General features: G+C 43.2%; 1 protein-coding gene and 1 long non-coding RNA gene across 2 annotated transcripts in view; one reads left to right on the forward strand and one right to left on the reverse strand.

Annotated features, from left to right (window-relative positions):
* LOC108533051 (uncharacterized) overlaps positions 1 to 13,677 on the reverse strand; it is an 18,787-nt gene extending 5,110 nt beyond the window's left edge. The window contains exons 1-2 of the long non-coding RNA XR_001886631.1: positions 13,481 to 13,677; positions 12,317 to 12,382 (exon numbers count right to left, since the gene is read on the reverse strand). This is a non-coding gene — a long non-coding RNA (uncharacterized LOC108533051). The remainder of the gene's footprint in view (positions 1 to 12,316; positions 12,383 to 13,480) is intronic.
* A 313-nt stretch (positions 13,678 to 13,990) lies between these two features.
* The window catches only part of RNFT1 (ring finger protein, transmembrane 1), a 14,023-nt gene continuing 6,555 nt past the window's right edge, over positions 13,991 to 21,458 (forward strand). Inside the window, exons 1-5 of the mRNA XM_017877420.1 lie at positions 13,991 to 14,139; positions 15,460 to 15,917; positions 16,122 to 16,198; positions 18,549 to 18,649; positions 20,875 to 21,028. Coding sequence (XP_017732909.1) covers positions 14,084 to 14,139; positions 15,460 to 15,917; positions 16,122 to 16,198; positions 18,549 to 18,649; positions 20,875 to 21,028 — 846 coding nt within the window. The 5' untranslated portion in view covers positions 13,991 to 14,083. The remainder of the gene's footprint in view (positions 14,140 to 15,459; positions 15,918 to 16,121; positions 16,199 to 18,548; positions 18,650 to 20,874; positions 21,029 to 21,458) is intronic.

Raw genomic sequence — 21,458 nt, forward strand, 5'->3', positions numbered from 1 at the left:
AAAAAAAAAAAAAAAAAAAAAAGAAAAATACTCATGTGTATGGGCAAAAAACTCGAGGACTGTATTTGTGACTAATTGTATAACAGTTTATTAGTTTATCTTCTGTGAAAAGTGTAAAGCATTCCAACAAAGGGTTTTAATGTAGTTTTTTATTTTTTTGCACCCATGCTGTTCATTGCTAAATGTAATAGTCTGATCGTGATGCTAAATAAATGTCTTTTTTTTTTTTTGAGATAGAATCTTGCTCTGTCACCTAGGCTGGAGTGCAGTGGCGCGATCTCGGCTCACTGCAACCTCCACCTCCTGGATTCAAGTGATTCTTCTGCCTCAGCCTACCCAGTAGCTGGGACTACAGGGGCACACCACCATGCCCAGCCAATTTTTGTATTTTTAGTAGAGACGGGGTTTCACTATACTGGCCAGGCTGGTCTCAAATTCCTGACCTGGTGATCCACCTGCCTTGGCCTCCCAAAGTGCTGGGATTACAGGTGTGAGCCACCACACCCAGCCATAAATGTCTTTTTTAAAAAATAATGACAATTTTTAAAAAATAAAGTACATTACTTTAGGATCGAATGTGGATATATTCAAAACAATGTACTGAAAATGGGTCTTTATTTTCCAGTGTCAGGCCTCTGAGCCCAAGCTAAGTCATCATATCCCCAGTGACCTGCACATATACATCTAGAGGGCCTGAAGCAACTGAAGATCCACAGAAGTGAAAATAGCTTAACTGATGACATTTCACCATTGTGATTTGTTTCTACCCCACCCTAACTGATCAATGTATTTTGTAATCTCCCCCACCCTTAAGAAGCTTCTTTGTAATTCTCCCCACCCTTGAGAATGTACTTTGTGAGATCCACCCCTTCCCCAAAACATTGCTCTTAACTCCACTGCCTATCCCAAAACCTATAAGAACTAATGATAATCCCACCCTCCATGCTGACTCTCTTTTTGGACTCAGCCCACCTGCACCCAGGTGAAATAAACAGCCACGTTGCTCACACAAAGCCTGTTTGGGGGTCTCTTCACACGGACATGTGAAGCAACATATACATGAATGAGCCCATACAACAATTTCTGATTGATCTTACTAAACACCACTTTCTTTTTATAATTTGTATTTATTTATTTTTTTCTTGAGACAGGATCTCTGTCATCCAGGCTGGAGTGCAGTGGTGCGATCTCAGCTCACTGCAGCCTCAACCCCCTGGGCTCAGGTGATCCTCGTACCTCAGCCTCCTAAGTAGCTGGAATACAGGCACATGCCACCACGCCTGGCTAATTGCAAAATTTCTTGTAGAGACAGAGTTTTGCCATGTTGCCCAGGCTGGTCTTGAACTCCTGGGCTCAAGTGATTCTTCTGCCTCAGCCTCCAAAATGCTGGGATTACAGGCGTCAGCTACCACACCCGATTGACGTATTTATTTAAAACACTCAGTTATTAATAAAACATGTCCATCTTGTGCCAACTTTAATTGACTGAGAGTGGATGCCTGGAATTCTGTGTTGAGAAGGAATATGAGGTTAAGTCCGGGCTGATCCAGAGTGACTCTGATATCAATTGTATCTACCACAGCTACGGGTAAGCACAGTGGTAGCATAAGTGCTATATACCATTGCTGAATTAGAGCATAAACTTTCTATAAATTTAAAAAAAAAAGATTAATTGTATTTTCGGCTGGGCAAGGTGGCTCATGCCTGTTATCCCAGTACTTTAAGAGGTGGTCAGATCACTTGAGGTCAGGAGTTTGAGACCAACCTGGCCAACATGGTGAAACCCGGTCTCTGTGAAACACACAAAAATTAGCCAAGTGTGATGGCAGGTGCCTGTAATTCCAGCTACACGGGAGGCTGGGGCAGGGAGAACTGCTTGAACCCAGGAGGCAGAGGTTGCAGTGAGCCAGGATTGCATCACTGCACTCCAGCCTGGGCGACAAAAGCGAAAACTCTGTCTCAAAAAAAAAAAAAAAAAAAAAAAAATTTATTTTCTCCTCTCATGGAAGTTAGAACGAAACTAGGAATATAACACAAGTATGCCAAACCATTTAAACCAAATGAGAACTAGGGGGAAAAGAGTCAAACTAATAAAGGCCATTTTTAATAAAAATAATACCATTTTATTATCCGCTAAATGAAAAACTAACACTCCAGGCCGGGCGCGGTGGCTCACGCCTGTAATCCCAGCACTTTGGGAGGCCAAGACAGGTGGATTCACGAGGTCAGGAGTTCAAGACCAGGCTGGCTAACATGATGTAACCCCGTCTACCAAAAACACAAAAATTAGCCAGGCAGACTGCCAGGCGCCTGTAATCCCAGCTACTTGGGAGGCTGAGGCAGGAGAATCACTTCGATCTGGGAGGCGGAAGTTGCAGTGAGCAGAGATCATGCCACTGCACTCCAGCCTGGGCAACAGAGCAAGACTCCATCTCAAAGAAAAACATAAAAGAAAAGAAAAATTAACACTCCAAGTTACTCCTCAAATGTTTCAGGAATGCATACCTGAGCCATCAGCTGTTTCATGTAAGGGTGAAAGAGGAAGGAAACAGAAATTTGTGTTAAAAGGAAGCAAGCTGGGGCTGGATGTAAAGAAAGTAAGGGACACACCTGGGCAGGAAGAGAAGAAAAAACATTCTATGAGGAAAGAGAGACTGATACAAAGAAAAAGAGAAAGTAAAATTTTCCTATCTGGGTGAAGAATATTAAGAAAATCGGCCACATGCTGTGGCTCCCGCCTGTAATCCTAGAACTTTGAGAGGCCAAGGCAGGAGGATCACGAGAGCCCAGGAGTTTGAGACCAGCCTGGGCAACACAGGGAGACCCTGAGCTACAAAAAATCAAAAAATTAGCCAGGCATGGTGGTGTACACCTGTGGTGCCAGCTACTTCGGAAGCTGAGGTGGGAGGATGACTTGAGCCCTAGAGGTTGAGTCTGCAGTGAGCCATGATCATGCCACTGCACTCCAGCCTGGGGAACTGAGTGAGAGCCTGTCTCAAAATAATAATAATAATAATAATAATGAAAGTTTAAAATAATATTAAGAAAATAATATCCAAAATTTGGAAATGAGCAGAAGAGATGACTGAGTCTTTTTCATGGAATGCAGGATGTTGTTTAGACCCTCTGGGAATTATCTGATTATGTAGGCGTGTGCATCGTAATTTGATTTTCTTTTTCTTTTTTTGAGAGGGAGTCTCGCTCTGTCGCCCAGGCTGAAGTGTAGCGGTGCAGCCGTAGCTCACTGCAACCTCCACCTCCCCGGTTCAAGTGATCCTCCTGCTTCAGCTTCCCAAGTAGCTGGGATTACAGGCATGCACCACCACGCCCAGCTAATTTTTGTACTTTTAGTAGAGATGGGAGTTTAACCATGTTGGCCAGGGTGGTCTCAAACTCCTGGACTCAACAGATCCTTTGGCCTTGGGCTCCCAAAGTGCTGGGATTACAGATGTGAGTCATCGCACCTGGCCTGACTTATTTTCTGTTTATATTTGCATAAGAGACAAGTTTTTAACTTATGAAAATTTTATCTTAACAACAATTTGTGTAGGAATATAATGATTAGCTAAGAAGTAGGTAAAAAGATGACCTAGACTTTGGATTCAATAATAATAGGCAACAGGAGAGCCACTGTGAAGTTAACAAATAGCCCACTGGTGTTTTGGCTTTTTTTTTTGTTTTTTTTGAGACAGAGTCTTGCTCTGTCCCCCAAGCTGAAGTGCAGTGGCATGACCTCGGCTCACTGCAACCTCCACCTCCCTGGTTCAAACGATTCTCCTGCCTCAGCCTCCTGAGTAACTGGGATTACAGGTGCCTGCCACCATACCTGGCTAATTTTTTTTTTTTTTTTTTTTTTTAGTAGAGATGGGTTTCGACATGTTGGCCAGGCTGGTCTCAAACTCCTGGGCTCAAGTGGTTTGCCTGTGTTGGCCTCCCAAAGTGCTGGGATTACAGGTGTGAGCCCCCATGCTCAGCCTGTTGGTGTTTTGTTTTGTTGGAGACAGGGTCTCACTCTGTTGCCCAGGCTGGAGTGCAGTGATGCAGTCTTGGCTCACTGCAACCTCTGAGTCCTGGATTCAAGTGATTCTCATGCCTCAACCTCCTGTGTAGCTGGGACCACAGGTGTGCACCACCATGCCCGGCTAATTTTTGTATTTTTAGTAGAGACAGGCTTTTACCATGTTGCCCAGACTACTCTCAAACTCCTGAGCTCAACTGATCCTCCCACCGTGGCCTCCCAAAGTGCTGGGATTACAGGTGTAAGCCACCGCACCTCGCCACAAATAGCCCTTTGTATCCATGGGTTCCATATCTGTGGTTTCTGCATCTGTGGATTCAGCCAACCAAGGACTGAAAATATTTAGGGGCAGGCCTGGCATGGTGACTCATTTTGGGAGGCTGAGGTGAGCGGATCACTTGAGGTCAGGAGTTTGAGACTAGCCTGGCCAATATAGTGAAACCCAGTCTCTACTAAAAATACAAAAATTAGCTGGGCATGGTGGCACACACCTGTAATCGCAGCTACTCAGGAGGCTGAGGCAGGAGAATCACTTGAACCCGGGAGGCAGAGGTTGTAGAAAGCCAAGACCATGCCACTGCACTCTAGCCTATGTGACAGAGTGAGAATCCATCTCAAAAAAAAAAAAAAAAAAAAAATTTGGGTGGTGAAAAAAAGGATGGTTGTGTCTGAACTAAACATGTATAGACTTTTTTCCCTTATTATTCCCAAAGTAATAATAGTATAATTACTATTTATGTAGCAATTGCATTGTATTAAATATTTTAAGAAATCTAAGATGATTTAAAGCATATAGATGTGCATAGATTATATGCAAATACTGCATCATTGTATATAAGGGACCTGAGCATCCATGGATTTTGGTGTCCACACAGGGTCCTGGAACCAATTCCCTAGAGATACTAAGGGATGACATATCCACTCTCTTCTCGGATGAGGAAATGGTGACTGAGCATTTATTATTCTCTAAGTTTGTACTTGTGCCTATGTGGGTGACTATGTAGGTGTCCCCATTTTCACAGCAATATCTGAAGCTGTAAGATTCATAAAGAATCTTGCCTGTAAAGAAAGCAATCTTGCCTGTACAGCAGCTTGCCTGTAAGGAAAGTCTACAGAAGTGGGGAAATCAGTAGAATATGAAAGTTTAGGGAAGAAAGATTCCAGGAGGTGGGAACAACCTATAGTGTAGAATGCTGCAAAAATGTCAAGCAGGATGAGGTTTGAAAAGTGTCCATTCATTCGTTTATTCCATAAATATTTATTGGCCTCTTAGTACATGCCAAGAACTATATTAGGCATTAGATACAGTAATAAACAAAGCCAGGCCAGGCGCAGTGGCTCATGCCTGTAATCCTAGCACTTTGGGAGACTGAGGCTGGCAGATCACCTGACATTAGGAGTTGAGACCAGTCTGACCAATATAGCAAAACCCCGTCTCTACTAAAAATATAAAACTTAGCCAGGAGTGGTGGCGCATGCCTGTAATTCCAGCTACTTGGGAAGCTGAGACAGGAAAATCGCTTGAACCCAGGAGGCAGAGGTTGCAGTGAGCCAAAATCATGCCACTGCACTCCAGCCTGGGTGACAAAGTGAGACTCCGTTTCAAAATATAAAATAAAATAAAGCTGGGCTCGGTGGCTCACGCCTGTAATCCCAGCACTTTGGGAGGGCGAGGCAGGAGGATCACCTGAGGTCGGGAGTTCAAGACCAGCCTGGCCAACATGGTGGAACCACGTCTCTACAAAAACACAAAAATTTGCAGGACGTGATGGTAGGTGCCTGTAATCCCAGCTACTAGGGAGGCTGGGGCAGCAGAATTGCTTGAAACTGGGAGGCGGAGGTTGCAGTGAGCTGAGCTCGCACCATTGCACTCCAGCCTGGGCGACACAGCAAGACTCTGTCTCAAAAAAAAATAAATAAATAAAATAAAATAAATAAGTTTAAAAAGTAAAATAAAATAGGCCAGGTGCAATGGCTCATGCCTGTAATCCCAGTACTTTGGGAGGCCGAGGAGGGCAGATCACTTGAGGCCAGGAGTTTGAGACCAGCCTGGCCAACATGGAGAAACCTCGTCTCTACAAAAAATAAAAAAATTAGCTAGGCTTGGTGGCACACATCTGTAATCCCAGCTACTTGAGAGGCTGAGGCAGGAGAATCACTTGAACCAAGGAGATGGAGATTGCAGTGAGCCGAGAACACGCCACTGCACTCCTGCCGAGGCTACAGAGTGAGACACCATAATACAATACAATACAATACAATACAATACAATACAATACAATACAATACAATACAATACAATACAATGCAACAAAATAAAATAAACAAAATCAGAATTGTTCCTGCTGACATTCAGTATAGTGAAAGAGACATACATTTAATGACTCATTTAAGAAATAAGCTGAATATGGTGGCTCACACTTGTAATCCTAACATTTTGGGGGGCCAAGATGAGGGGATAGCTTGAGGCCAGGAGTTCAAGAGCAGCCTGGGCAACAAAGCAAGATCCCGTCTCTATAAAAAATAAATTAGTGGGCCAGGCACAGTGGCTCACACCTGTAATCCCAGCACTCTGGGAGGCCGAGGCTGGTGGATCACTTGAGGTCAGGAGTTCTAGACCAGCCTGGCCAACACGGTGAAACCCCGTCTATACTAAAAATACAAAAAATTAGCCACGCATGGTGGCAGGGGCCTGTAATCCCAGCTACTCAGGAGGCTGAGGCAGGAGAATCGTTTGAACCCAGGAGGCGGATGTTGCAGTGAGCCAAGATCGCAGCATTGCACTCTAACCTGGGCAACAAGAGCAAAACTCCGTCTCAAAAAAAAAAAAAAACCAAAAATAAAAATAAATTAGTGGATGCAGTAGTATGCACCTGTAGTCTCAGTTACTCAGGAGGCTGAAGCTAGAGGATCACTTGAGCCTGGGAGATTGAGGCTGCAGTGACAGTGCCACTGCATTGCAGCCTGGGGAAAAGAATGAGACCTGTCCCAAAAAAAAGAAAAAAAAAAAAAAGAAGTATTAACATTTTAAGACTCCAGTGCCAGTCGAGATGGAGTAGCCCACTATAGCTTATTTCTATTGCTGGTTATAACTAAACACTCCGGAATAAATACAAAAAGCAACTACCTGTGCACTCTGAAAAGTAAACAAATGCAGAGTCAAACTTGGAGAAAGGGACCCACATGGGAGTGAGTTTCCATGTGTGTGTGTATGTGTGTGTGTGATCTGAGGACAGGCACGCAGTGAGCTGTGGCAGTGCAGTGTGAACAGCTAAAACTCCCAGAGAAGCCCTGTCTGTGTAGATCAAGGAACTCAGAAAGTGAGTCCCTGGGTGTCAGAGCTGTAAGGGAGAAATGTCCATTTTTTCCCTCTCTCTCTTGCTGTGGCAGTGGCATGGGCAACTAACTCTCCCTGAGAAGCCCCATCATTCTGGCTCTAGGGCAGGCAGGAAGTTGAGAAGAATCCCAGAGAGGAGACCTAGAGAAGGGTTCTCCTGCTTCCGTGCACGAATAAGCATCTGTCCAGGGCTCATTCCTGAGGTGCATATACACAGAATACCCCAAAGCAGCACAGCAAAAGCCTCAAAAACTGAACAACAACATAAGGCACAAGACCAAGGCTATCCCCCAAAGGGCACAGATAGATGTAGGATGATCTAAAGCAGCACAGGACAGGCTTTGAAAACTGTCTTGACATTGGCATCCACAGGGAGAAAAAAAGGCAAGACAGACCTTGAAGTCTTAATCCAACCAGGATGACTGAATGCTGAAAACAACTAAAATCAGCGTTCTCTGGAGGACTTTAATAGGACCCAGAGAGTCACAAAGGAATATTCAAACTGTTCAGCATACAAACTGGTATTATTCAACATACAAAGAGTCATGAAAAAGTGACCATTCTCAAGCGAAAAAGATAATCAACAGATACCAATGCCAAGATGATTGAATTATCAACGACTTTAAGACAGCTATTATCATCTCATCATGCTCTATAAGATAAAAGTGAACATGCTTGAAGTAAATGTTGAGATAGAAGTTCTCAACAGAAGAAAAAACTATGAAAAGGAACCAAACAGAAAATTTACAACTGAAAAATATATCTGCAATAAAAAATTTCACTAGATGATATCAATAATAGGATAAAGATTACCAATAGAGGAAAGAGTTAGTGAAGATGGATCAAGAGAAATTGTCCAGGCCAGGCATGGTGGCTCATGCCTGTAATCCCAGCACTCTGGGAGGCCAAGGTGGGTGGATCACCTGAGGTGAGGAGTTCGAGACCAGCCTGGTCAACATGTTGAAACCCTGTCTCTACTAAAAATACAAAAATTAGCCGGGCATGGTGGTACGCTCCTGTAATCCCAGCTACTGGGGAGGCTGAGGCAGGAGAATCACGTGAAACTGGGAGGTGGAAATTGCAGTGAGCCGAGATCATACCAATGCACTCTAGCCTGGGCGACAGAGCGAGACTCCCTCTCAAAAAAAAGAAACAAACAGGCTGGGCGCGGTAGCTCACGCCTGTAATTCTAGCACTTTGGGAGGCCAAGGCGGGTGGATCACCTGAGGTTAGGAGTTCGAGATCACCTGGCCAACATGGAGAAATCCCGTCTCCACTAAAAATACAAAAAAATTAGCCAGGCATGGTGGTGGGCGCCTGTAATCCCAGCTACTCAGGAGGCTGAGCCAGGAGAATTGCTAGAACCCTGGGGGTGAGGGTTGCAGTGAGCTGAGACGGCACCACTGCACTCCAGCCTGGGCGACAGAGTAAGACTCTGTCTCAAAAAAAAAAAAGGAAACAAAGAAATGAGCAAAACTTACAGCTGACATCCTTAATGGTAAAAGGCCGAATGTATTCCCCTTAAAATCAGGAGCATGGCACAGATGTCTACTGTCACCATTTCTATTTAATTGATTAATAACATCACATTGGCAGTTACAGTTAACACAATAAAGCAAGAAATAAAAGGCATAGGCATCAGAAAGGAAGAAGCTGTTTCTATTTGTAGACAACACTGTCTACAAAGAATCTACAAAAAAAAGGCTCTGAAAATGCATAAATGAGAAATGGGCAATGTTATTCAAAGTCACAGCTTTTACTCAAATTTTCTATCTCCAGATCCTTACATCAAATTGCCAACTGGATATCTTCACCTGTATGTTTCCCAGGAACTCCTAAGACTCAGTATTTGCAAGCCAAATTTATTGATATCTGTCCAAACTTGGTCTTTCAGAAAAATTCCCTATTCATCCGGTAATGCCACCAATTTACTTATTCTAATATAACTTCCCAATATTGATTTATCCATCTATCCACGCTAAAAAATGAAGATTTGTCTTAGACTATTCCTCTTACCTGCCCCATATACTTGGTTAGTTAGGCTATCAGTTAATCTTGTTATGAAACCAACTGCCCCAAACCTAGAGGCTTAAAAGAAAATAATCTATAGGCCAGAGATGGTGGCTCATGTCCGTAATCCCAGCACTTTGGGAGGCTGAGGCGGGCAGATCACAAGGTCAGGAGTTTGAGAAAAGCTTGGCCAATATGGTGAAACCCTGTCTCTACTAAAAATACAAAAATTAGCTGGGCATGGTGGCAGATGCCTGTAGTCCCAACTACTCGGGAGGCTGAGACAGCAGAATAGCTTGAACCCAGGAGACAGAGGTTGCAGCGAGCTGAGATCATGCCACTGCATTCCAGCCTGGGTGACAGAGCAAGACTCCATCTCAAAAAAAAAAAAAGAAAGAAAGAAAAAAAAAGAAGAGAATCTATATTTCCTATAATTCTATGTGTAGACTGGCTCATTCTAGTATGGCCTCACACATATGTTTGGGGCTTCAACTGAGAATGCTGAGACAACTGGGAAGGCTGGGAGAGCTAGGGACACTCTCAAAGTGGTCTTATCTTCTAGGAGGCTAGCCTTGATTTAATCAAATTGTGGCAAAGGCTTGCCAGCAGTAAGAGTGTGAATCCCAATGTGGAAGAATTTTTCAAGTCTCTACTAACATTACAATTGCTATTGTCCCAAGGGTCAAAGGAAATCACTTAAATCAGTCTGGGAGGAGGCTACCCAAGGTTATGGACATAGGTAGGTGTGAAAAATTGGTGTGGGTAGTGGAGGGGGCGACGGAGCTTAACTGCAACAATCTAGGACACTTAACCCTACTGATTCTATTTCATAACCTCTCCAATCTCATTCTTCCTCTTGAATCCCACTTCACTGACAAGTTAAAGACCTCATCTTGTACCTGACTTACAATAGTCTCCTAATGGAGCTTGCATTGCTACTATTAGCATATGAATTTTCTGAAAAACAAATCCAGTCACACAATTCTGTTGCTTAAAACTCAGTAGCTTCCCTTTGGCCATTAGAATAAACTACTAAGTGAGGCCCACAAGGTCATTTTCTAGCTCCTACTTACCTGACTTACCTCTTACTACTCTATGCACCCTACTCTTCCAAATATGAGAAACAGTCCTTAAAGGACCATGGTATTTCAATACCACCATTTTCCATATAATGTTTCTATCTGCAATGCCTTACTACTGCTTGTGTCCTGGTAGGTATCAACTTATTCTTAAGATTTCATCCAGGAGGCTGAGGCACTAGAATCACTTAAACCCAGGAGGCAGAGGTTGCAGTGAGCCAAGATTGCGCCACTGTACTCCAGCCTGGGCAACAAAGCAAAACTCTGCCTCAAAAGAAAAAAAAAAGATTTCATCTTAAATATCACAAATTTAACGAAAGATTTCTTGCCTGACAAAGTTAAATGCTTCTACCTTTTGCTTCCATTGCATCACACAGAACCTTCAATTATAGTGTTTTCTCCAAAATACAGTAATTATTTGTTTTCAGGTCTAACCATTTCCATCACCATGAGATGGAAATTTTTTTTTTTTTTTTTTTTTTTTGAGATGGAGTCTTGCTCTGTCACCCAGGATGGAGTGCAGTGGCATAATATTGGCTCACTGCAAACTCCGCCTCTGGGGTTCAAGTAATTCTCCTGCCTCAGCCTCCTGAGTAGCTGGATTACAGGCGCGCACCACCAAGCCTGGCTAATTTTTGTATTTTTAGTAGAGATGGGGTTCCGCCATGTTAGCCAGGATGGTCTTGAACTCCTGACCTCAGGTGATCTGCCTGCCTCACCCTCCCAAAGTACTGGGATTACAGGCATGAGCCACTGCACTCAGCCCTAATTTTTATATTTTTAGCAGAAACAGAGTTTCACCATGTTGGCCAGGCTGGTCTTGAACTGCTGACCTCAAGTGATCTACCCGCTCTGGCCTCCCAAAGTGCTGAGATTACAGGTGTGAGCCATCGTGCCTGGCCTGAGACTCTTTATTATGTCTCTCTCTGCAATATCTAGTATTATTCTTAACACTCAGTAAGTAATTGGCGAATGCTTTTTGAATTGGTTAATTAAAATTAAAATGTCTATTTCCAACAGTCCAGATGCCAGTGGAAAGAAAGTGGGAAGAGATAGCATTAGGAGATATACCTAATGTAATGACGAGTTAATGGGTACAGCACACCAACATGGTACATGTGTACATATGTAACAAACCTGCACGTTGTGCACATGTACCCTAAAACTTAAATTAAAAAGAAAAAAAGAAAATTTATCAGATAACGCCTGCCACCAGGTCAAATTTTATCAATTCAGTACTTTCTTTCTTCAAATATGTCACGTTTCAGTCAAGTTACTTAGGTGAAATGCAGCTCCAAGTGCACTAAGAAACTTTTAATATACCTTCAGTGTTATGAGTATGTTAACAGGATAAATTTTTTTTTTTTTTTTTTTTTTTTTTTTTGAGACAGGGTCTCACTCTATCCCCAGACTGGAGCAATAACGGCTCATTGCAGCCTTGACCTCCCTGGCTCAAGGGATCCTCCCACCTCAGCCTCCTGAGTAGCTGGGACTACAGGCCCTTGTCACCTTGCCCAGCTAATTTTAACATTCCTTTTTCTAGAGACAGGGTCTCTCTATGTCGCCCAGGCTGCTCTCCACCTCCTGGGCTCAAGTGATCTTCTCAACCTCAGCCTCCCAAAGTGCTAGGATTGTAGGAATGAACCACAGTGTCTGGCCAAGATGAGAATTTAAACACTACATTTGGTATTCTAAATTTACAAATGTACCAAACGTACCAAAATTATCAGTGTACTAATACATACTGGTGCTCCATTGGGGCTGTGGCTGAATTACATGATATTCTTTTTTTTTTTTTCCTGTTTCCTAAATTTTCACACATTTTGAAGTTTAAAAATATCCACGACATAGTTGAAACGTTAGAATACTTACACAAATCTCCTCGGAAAATTCACTATAGTTTGGAGCCTGGCTCTCACCCTTACTGACCCAGAAATCCTGTCAGAAAGATTTAAATTAGTAAGCACAGAGAGACTTAAGTATGCCTTCCACCACCGCCACCCATCCCCATCCCCAACAAAAAAAGAAAGCCAATGTTTTTTTTTGTTTTTTGTTTTTTTGAGACGTGGGTCGCCTCTGTCACCTAGGCTGGAGTGCAGTGGCAGGATTTCAGCTCACTGCAACCTCCGCCTTCCCGGTTCAAGGGATTCTCCTGCCTCAGCCTCCCGAGTAGCTGGGATTACAGGTGACCGCTACCAAGCCCGGCTGATTTTGCATTTTGCATTTTAGTAGAGACAGGGTTTCGCCATGTTGGCCAGGCTGATCTCAAACTCCTGGCCTCAAGTGATCCTCCCGCCTCGGCCTCCCAGAGCGCTGGGATTACAGGTGTGAGCCACCACGCCAGGCCTCAACTTTGCTTTTCTTTTTTTTTCTTTTTTGAGACGGAGTCTCGCTCTGTTGACAGGCTGGATAATTCTGGCTCACTGCAACCTCCGCCTCCCACGTTCAAGTGATTCTCCTGACTCAGCCTCCTGAGTAGCTGCAATTACAGGCCCCAGCCACCACGCCCAGCTAATTTTTGTATTTTTAGTAGAGACAGGGTTTCACCATATTGGCCAGGACGGTCTCGATCTCTTGACCTTGTGATCCACCTGCCTTGGCCTCCCAAAGTGCTGGGATTACAGGTGTGAGCCACCATGCCCAGCCTAAACTTCGTTTTCTTAATGATCTTTTAATTTTAGAACAGTTTCAGATTAACAGAATTTATTTATTTATTTATGTTATTTTTTGAGACCGAGTCTCACTCCGTTGCCCAGGCTGGAGTGCAGTGGCACGATCTTGGCTCACTACAACTTCCACCTCCCGGGTTCAATGCCTCAGCCTTCCGAGTAGCAGGGATTACAGGTGTGAGCCACCGCCCCCGGCTAATTTTCGTAGTTTTAGTAGAGACGGGTTTCACCATGTTGGCCAGGCTGTTCTCCACCTCCTGAGCTCAAGTGATCCGCCCGCCTCGGGATTACAGGTGTGAGCCACTGCGCCCTACCTAAACTTCGTTTTCTTAACAACCTTTTAATTTTAGAACAGTTTTAAAATAACCTAATTATTTTGAGGGCAGTAGGGTCCTCTATACCCCACACAAGACAGGTTTTTCAACTCTAACTTCTACTTCCACCCCACGCAGACTCTCTGCACCTCTAGCTTCTCATCTGTCTGGCGAGGCCTGATCCTCACTGACCAACTTCACGATTGTGAGGAAAGCTCAGCTCAGACCAAACGTCACCGCCCAGACAGACACAACTGGGTCAAGCGTCAAGCTCGCGGACACCCGAGCCCGGAAACCCTAACACTCCTCCAGGGGTTGGTTCTCGAAGCCTGAACATTTTTAACCTCAAAACGCCCAGGATCTCGGAGGAGTGCAGTGAATGCCACATAAATACATAACTCGTAACAACCACTTATTGTTTAGCGCTAGACCTGCAGGCCTTTCTCCTGCGCAACCTGCTGGTTGCGGACCCCTGCGGCCGCGAGCTCTCCTCTCGGCGCGGCGCGGGGGCGGGGCTAGGAGGCGGAGCAGGGGCAGGGTGCGCGCGCGTGAGAACGTCCGGGGAGCGCGCGCGCCGCCGCCGACGCTGCTGGGCTGAGAGAAGAGCTTGCGGGGTTTGCGGTTGATGGCTCCGACTGAAGGGCTGGAGGCGGCGTATGCCGCTGTTCTTGCTGTCGCTCCCGACACCTCCGTCAGCTTCTGGTCATGAGAGGTCAGGCCTGGGGGAAGCGGGCAGAGGAGGAGGCGGCGAGCGGCCGCGGCGCAGGGGGCTCTGGGGAGAATAGGCATTCGAGGCTCGGACGTGGGTGGAGAACTCTGCCCTCGGAGATTCCGGAAGAGTTGTGTTGACTTTTCTTCCCTTTTTTCTCCTCTTTCTTGTCTGTGCATGAAGGAAAGTGGGAGGGTTCTATGTTATTTATAGAAAAGACACTGAAACCCTGCTGTCCAACGTCGCTCTTCAGAGTTTTGACGAAGTAACACCCGTGGCGTCGGGGCCTCGGTGAAAGCCTTTAATGAAAAGCACTGAAACCCAAGCCGCCAGACACGGTGACTGCACCACTGTTCAGTCCTGGGAGTGAAATAGAATGACACAGAACATTCCCTGAAGTGAACTCTAGCCTCCTCCTAGACAAACGGGAAAAGCACGGCGGCGTGGGATAGGCTCTGCGTATCGTCAGCTGGGATGCCCACTCTGTTCTTCTGGTTCCAGGAGGTCCACACTGGATCATTTATTAGAGAGATCTTTCTCTGCTAGGGTCCTCTTTCCTCACACCCCTCCCTCCGTAATACACCACCGACGGTGGCATTTTATTGGGTCGACTGTGTAACTGTGCTTATTCAGACCAAAGAGTTACCTAGCAATTACATGGTGACTCCCCACAGTATCTATGCTTTAAATGTATTTAGGTAACATTCTTTTGCGCGGGGAGGTAATATTCTTGGCGGCACTATTAATTATTGGAAACTTTATGAGCTTTGGGAAAGCTGCTTGAGCAGAAAATATAATTTGTAGGTCACCTAAGTGCAGTGTTTATTATTAGTTACCTATGATGATAGTGAGGCATTAAGATTTAATGTCGTTTTTCTTCCCAACATTTCCAACCATTAAAAAATACTGACTCATTCTTCCTTATGAAACTTCTTTGATGTAGAATCTACATCAGAGATGAAACTGCTCCAGTTGGGCAAAGTAAATGTACCAGAGTATCCAGTGAGGACTGGTGCTTATTAACATCTGCTGGGCACCCATACTTCATGACTGTTTTGCGGATGCCTTCTGCCATTAGGGAACTGGAAGCATTTGCAGCTCAACTTTTTTTTGGTAGCATATGTTCCCTAAAAGATCATTTGTGTAGGGCAGCAGAGCCTTGGCGTTAAGGGAGAAAGGAGGACTCCAGTGATAAATAACCTGAAAATTCATCTGCTGTGATTATTTGCTACTCCTTTAGTGAATAAAGGATACCCAGTGAGGAATATACTGACGGTATTTAACTGCCTGTTTACTTAGAATATTTTCTATTTGATTTTTTAGGAGACAGAGCCCTGAAGCAAAGACATCTGGGTCAGAGAAAAAGTATTTAAGGGCCATGCAAGCCAATCGTAGCCAACTGCACAGTCCTCCAGGAACTGGAAGCAGTGAGGATGCCTCAGCCCCTCAGTGTGTCCACACAAGACTGACAGGAGAAGGGTCTTGTCTTCATTCTGGAGATGTTCATATCCAGATAAACTCCATACCTAAAGAATGTGCAGAAAATACAAGCTCCAGAAATACAAGGTCAGGTGTCCATAGCTGTGCCCATGGATGCGTACACAGTCGCTTACGGGGTCACTCCCACAGTGAAGCAAGGCTGCCTGATGATACTGCCGCAGAATCTGGAGATCATGGTAGTAGCTCCTTCTCAGAATTCCGCTATCTCTTCAAGTGGTTGCAAAAAAGTCTTCCATATATTTTGATTCTGAGTGTCAAACTTGTTATGCAGCATATAACAGGTAGGGCATAATAAAACATTGACTTGTTTTCATTCCTAAATTCAGTTAATTTTCTTTCATTATTGGTAATCTACTTAATGCATTCAGTTACTTATTTTCTGTTAGCTTTTATTATTGTGTGTTTTTAATTTATGTTATTGTTAGCTTATATAATCCTCTTTGATTTTTTTTTCTTTCAATTAACTGGAACTTATTTTCTAACAGGAATTTCTCTTGGAATTGGGCTGCTAACAACTTTTATGTATGCAAACAAAAGCATTGTAAATCAGGTTTTTCTAAGAGTAAGTATAACAAGCAACTAAAAAATTATTAACTGTTTCTCTCCATAGATTTTAGAGAAATAATTTTGAGAGAAATAGGAAATAACTTTTGAAAGAAATAGGAAGTAATGGGATATATTGTAACATCCATGATATATTAAATTTGTTATCTAAATCCTGGAATAAATTATCTCTCCTAAAGCTGAATTCCTTCACCTTACCTTCTTTGTAAGAAAAAAAAAATTGGTTACTGTTAAAGAAAAGTAGTAAAAGGATTAAGAGCTAGAACACACGATTTGATCTGATTTGGTAAGTCCTTTCATGTTGTATGAGTTACTTTGATCATACTAAGTAATATCATCATTAAAAACTTTTAGTGGCTGGGCATGGTGGCTCACACCTGTAATCCCAGCACTTTGGGAGGCTGAGGTGGGCAGATCACAAGGTCAGGAGATCAAGACCATCCTGGCTAACACGTTGAAACCCTGTCTCTACTAAAAATACAAAAAATTAGCCAGGCGTGGTGGCATGTGCCTGTATTCCCAGCTACTCGGGAGACTGAGGCAGGAGAATCACTTGAACCCGGGAGGTGGAGGTTGCAGTGAGCTGAGATCACAACACTACACTTCAGCCTGGGCTACACAGCAAGACTCCGTCTCAAAAAAAGAAAAAAAGACGGCTGGGCGCAGGGGCTCACGCCTGTAATCCCAACATTTTGGGAGGCCCAGGCGGGCAGATCACCTGAGGTCAGAAGTTTGAGAACGGCCTGGCCAATGTGGTGAAACCCCATCTCTACTAAAAACACAAAAATTAGCTGGGCGTGGTGGCGCTTGCCTGTAGTCCCACCTACTTGGGAGGCTGAGGCAGAAGAATTGCTTGAATCCAAGAGGCAGAGGTTGCAGTGAGCCAAGATTGTGCCACTGCAGCCTGGCGACACAGTAAGACTCCATCTCAAAAAAAAAAAAAAAGAAAATTAAACCCAAGGAATTTTTCCGTAACGTAAGTTACACGAGCCCTAGTCATATAAATCATTGGGAAAAATAGGATGAGTTTCTAAAATTTCACCTTTAAGCAACTTTAAATGGCTATGCCTGTGTAAAGTATGCATTCTAACCTGGAAATTTATAGTTAAACCTATCAAACTAGAGAAATCTTAATGATCTGAAATTAGTAAACTTCATTAAACTTGACTTTAAAAGTGAGATTACAGGCAAGGCACAGAGGCTCATGTCTGTAATCGCAGCACTTTGGGAGGCTGAGATGGGCAGATTGCTTAAGCCCAAGAATTGAAGACTAGCCTGGGCAACATGGCCAAAAAACCCCAATTCTACAAAAAATTAGCTGGGCATGGTGGCACGTGCTTGTAATCTCTACTATCTGGGAGGCTGAGGTGGGAGGATTGCCTGAGCCCAGGTGGTTGGGGCTGCAGTGAGTTGTGATCATGCCACTGTACTCCAGTCTGGGTGAAAGAGTGAGACCCTGTCTCAAAAAAAAAAATAAATAAAGGGAGATTACAACTACTTGGAAGGCTGAGTTGGGAAGAATGCTTGTGCTTAGGAGTTTTGGGCAATGTGTCGAGACCCCATATAAAAAAAGAAGTGAGATTAAAACTCAATTTATTAAATTCTTATAATCTGGAAATTTTTAAAATATAAAACCTTGACAAGTGAATCAAGGTTAAAATGCATTTTGAAATTTTCTTTTGTGGGTGGGTCCATTTTTTTTCTGAGACGGAGTTTCACTCTGTCGCCCAGGCTGGAGTGCAGTGGCGTGATCTTGGCTCACTGCAATCTCTACCTCCTGGGTTCAAGCGATTCTCATGTCTTAGCCTCCTGAGTAGTTGGGATTACAGGCACGTGCCACGGTGCCTGGCTAACTTTTGTATTTTTTTTTAGTAGAGACGGGTTTCACTGTGTTGGGCAGGCTGGTCACAAACTCCTAACTTCAAACAATCCGCTGACTTCGGCCTCCCAAAGTGCTGGGATTACTGGTGTGAGCCACTGCCCTCGTCCTGAGTGGGTCCTTTATGTCAGCTTGTGGAAGACCTGGCTTCTTTTTTTTTTTTAATTTAATTTAATTTTCCTTTTTTTTTTTTTGAGAGAAGACTTGGCTTCTTTGAAACATAGGTAATGTTTTTCATACAGTGAAGAAACTTGTATTTTAAACATTTGTTTAATATATGAGTTGTGTTTGGTCACTAAAGTTGTATAAAACAGTAACTGTGATGATTATGTACAGTTTAATAGATATTCTATATTAAGATTAATTTAGAAAAATATTCTAAGTTAATAGTCATTAAAGTAAAACAGTTTAATGATATTTAAAATTCTGGCAAAATCAAAGTAACATTATAAAATTGTTTATCTTTCAGGAAAGGTCCTCAAAGATTCAGTGTGCTTGGTTACTGGTATTCTTAGCAGGATCTTCTGTTCTTTTATATTACACCTTTCATTCTCAGTCACTTTATTACAGGTAATTAGAGGTCCAAATACACAATTACATTTTTAATGTAATCATATATGTCATAGCACTTTGTATCTTACTTCACATAGTACTTATTGTATTCAGTTCCATTCGGTTTTTAACTCTCCTTTCACAAGCGAGAGCTTTTTTGAGGCAGAGTCTCACTCTGTCACCCAGCCTGGAGTGCAGTGTCTTGATCTTGGCTCACTGCAACCTCTGCCTCTCAGGTTCAAGCAATTCTCCCGTCTAAGCCTCCTGAGTAGCTGGCACCACGCCTGGCAAATTGTTGTATTTTTAGTAGAGATGGAGTTTCACCACGTTGGTCAGACTGGTCTTGAACTCCTGACCTCGTGAACCGCCCGCTTCAACCTCCCAAAGTGCTGGGATTACAGGTGTGAGCCACTGCGCCCGACCTCATAAGTGAGAGCTTTAAGTAACTTATTCAGATTTTGTATCCCCAGTGCCTTGTCACATAGCAGATGCTCAATAAATATTTAATTTTTTGATACCTGAGTTTTTGTTTATATATTCCATATTTTTTTTTTTCGAGACGGGAGTCTCGCTCTGTCGCCCAGGCTGGAGTGCAGTGGTGTGATCTCGCCTCACTGCAAGCTCCGACTCCCGGCTTCACGCCATTCTCCTGCCTCAGCCTCCTGAGTAGCTGGAACTACAGGCGTCTGCCACCACGCCCGGCTAATTTTTTGTATTTTTAGTAGAAACGGGGTTTCACCATGTTGGCCAGGATGGTCTCGATCTCCTGACCTTGTGATCCGCCCGCCTCAGCCTCCCAAAGTGCTGGGATTACAGCCTCCCAAAGTGCTGGGAATATATGGCGTGAGCCACCGCACTCACGCCATATATTCCATATTTTTAAAGTACCATTAGGTTGTTATTGTTGGTCTTTGTTTCTGAAAGTAAGAACACTTACTAAATGACAGTAGCTGATAAGTTTCCGTGTCAAATGGCAGTATTCTGAATTTTCAGCTTTTACTAGAGTATTAGAAGACCTTGTTTCACTGGAGTTGGAGAGATGGGCAAATCTGGGATATAGTTTGGAGGTGGAGCCAGTATCCCTCAGATGGACTGGATTGGGTAGGTGGGTGGAGAGAAGCAAGAATGACCTCTGGGTTTTTAGTCTAAGCAGCTGGCTGGATAGTGGTGTCATTTCATTGGGTTGAGGAAGGAACTGATTTTGAGGAGAAAAATCAGTAATTTTGTTTTGAACATGTTAAGTTTGAGAGGCTACGTAGAATTGATAAAGTGGTACCAAATATATGTCATGAACTCAGGGTAGAGGTTAAGGCTATAAATTTTGGTATCAGGAGCATATGGTTGATATTTAAAAACCACAGGACTGGACAAAACTAACCCAGGAAAGAGAGAGTGTAGACAGAGAGCCCAGTACTGGACATGACCACAATTAGAAGAGAAACAGCAAAGGAGACTAAGAAGAAACCATCAGTGAAATATGAGAAATAGTCTAGAAAGAGGCCGGGCGCGGTGGCTCAAGCCTGTAATCCCAGCACTTTTGGGAGGCTGAGACGGGCGGATCACGAGGTCAGGAGATCGAGACCATCCTGGCTAACATGGTGAAACCCTGTCTCTACTAAAAAATACAAAAAACTAGCCGGGCGAGGTGGCGGGCGCCTGTAGTCCCAGCTACTCCGGAGGCTGAGATAGGAGAATGGTGTAAACCCGGGAGGCGGAGCTTGCAGTGAGCTGAGATCTGGCCACTGCACTCCAGCCTGGGCGACAGAGCAAGACTCCGTCTCAAAAAAAAAAAAAAAAAAAAAAAAAGTCTAGAAAGAAAATTATTCAGGGAGGGAAGACGGAAAAAGAGAAGTGACCTTGAAATTTAGCCATACAGAGGGAGTCGATGATCTTGACAAGCAACTCACTGAAAGGAAGAGATGGAATCTTAATTGGAATTGGTTAAGATAAACATGGCAGAAGTTTGGTATTGATAACTCTCGTTTACAGGCTAGAAAGGTGTCAACTATGACAAACTGAAGACTTTTTCCTTATTCTATGAAGGGAAGATCTAAAATCCAAACATTCTAAAAGTCTCTCTGAAATAAGCAAAATGATCCTCCATTCCATTATTGTGAACTCTGACATCCTGCCAAATTCATATTTTTTTACATATCAAAATATTTGTAGCAAATTAAAACCCTTTATTAATACTTTACCTTTGTATGTGGCTCTGGTAAATTCTGATGTTTTTCTTTTGGTAGCTTAATTTTTTTAAATCCTACTTTGGACCATTTGAGCTTCTGGGAAGTACTTTGGATTGTTGGAATTACAGACTTCATTCTGAAATTCTTTTTCATGGGCTTAAAATGCCTTATTTTATTGGTGCCTTCTTTCATCATGCCTTTTAAATCTAAGGTAAGAAACTAACTTACGCTTTATTGGAGTGATGTTAACGAATCACATTAATGCTATTTAGTCTTTGTTTAAATGAATCCTCCTTTTGCAATTTTTCAGTTTGCTAACTAGCTTTAATTATCTGTATTATTTCAGCTTGGCAACCATTTGTTCAGGCACTTGAACCTGATTATTAACCTATTTGGATAAAATCAGAGTTATATTTGTTTCAGAATAATTTAAAAATCAGTCCCCACATCATATATGGGAAACTATTTAGTTTTGTACTTCTGTTCTCCAAGGCATTATCAGTTGACAGTTGACTATATACAATTATTCAGTGGTTTCCCATAGGCAATTAAAACTTTTAAATTTTTATAATCAGCAAAAACATACTCACATAGGTTTTACTTGCAATATACATAAAACATTTTCACTATATATATATATA

This window comes from Rhinopithecus bieti, unplaced genomic scaffold, assembly GCF_001698545.2.
Source record: "Rhinopithecus bieti isolate Rb0 unplaced genomic scaffold, ASM169854v2 scaffold_10657, whole genome shotgun sequence".
Classification (NCBI taxonomy): Eukaryota; Metazoa; Chordata; class Mammalia; order Primates; family Cercopithecidae; genus Rhinopithecus; species Rhinopithecus bieti.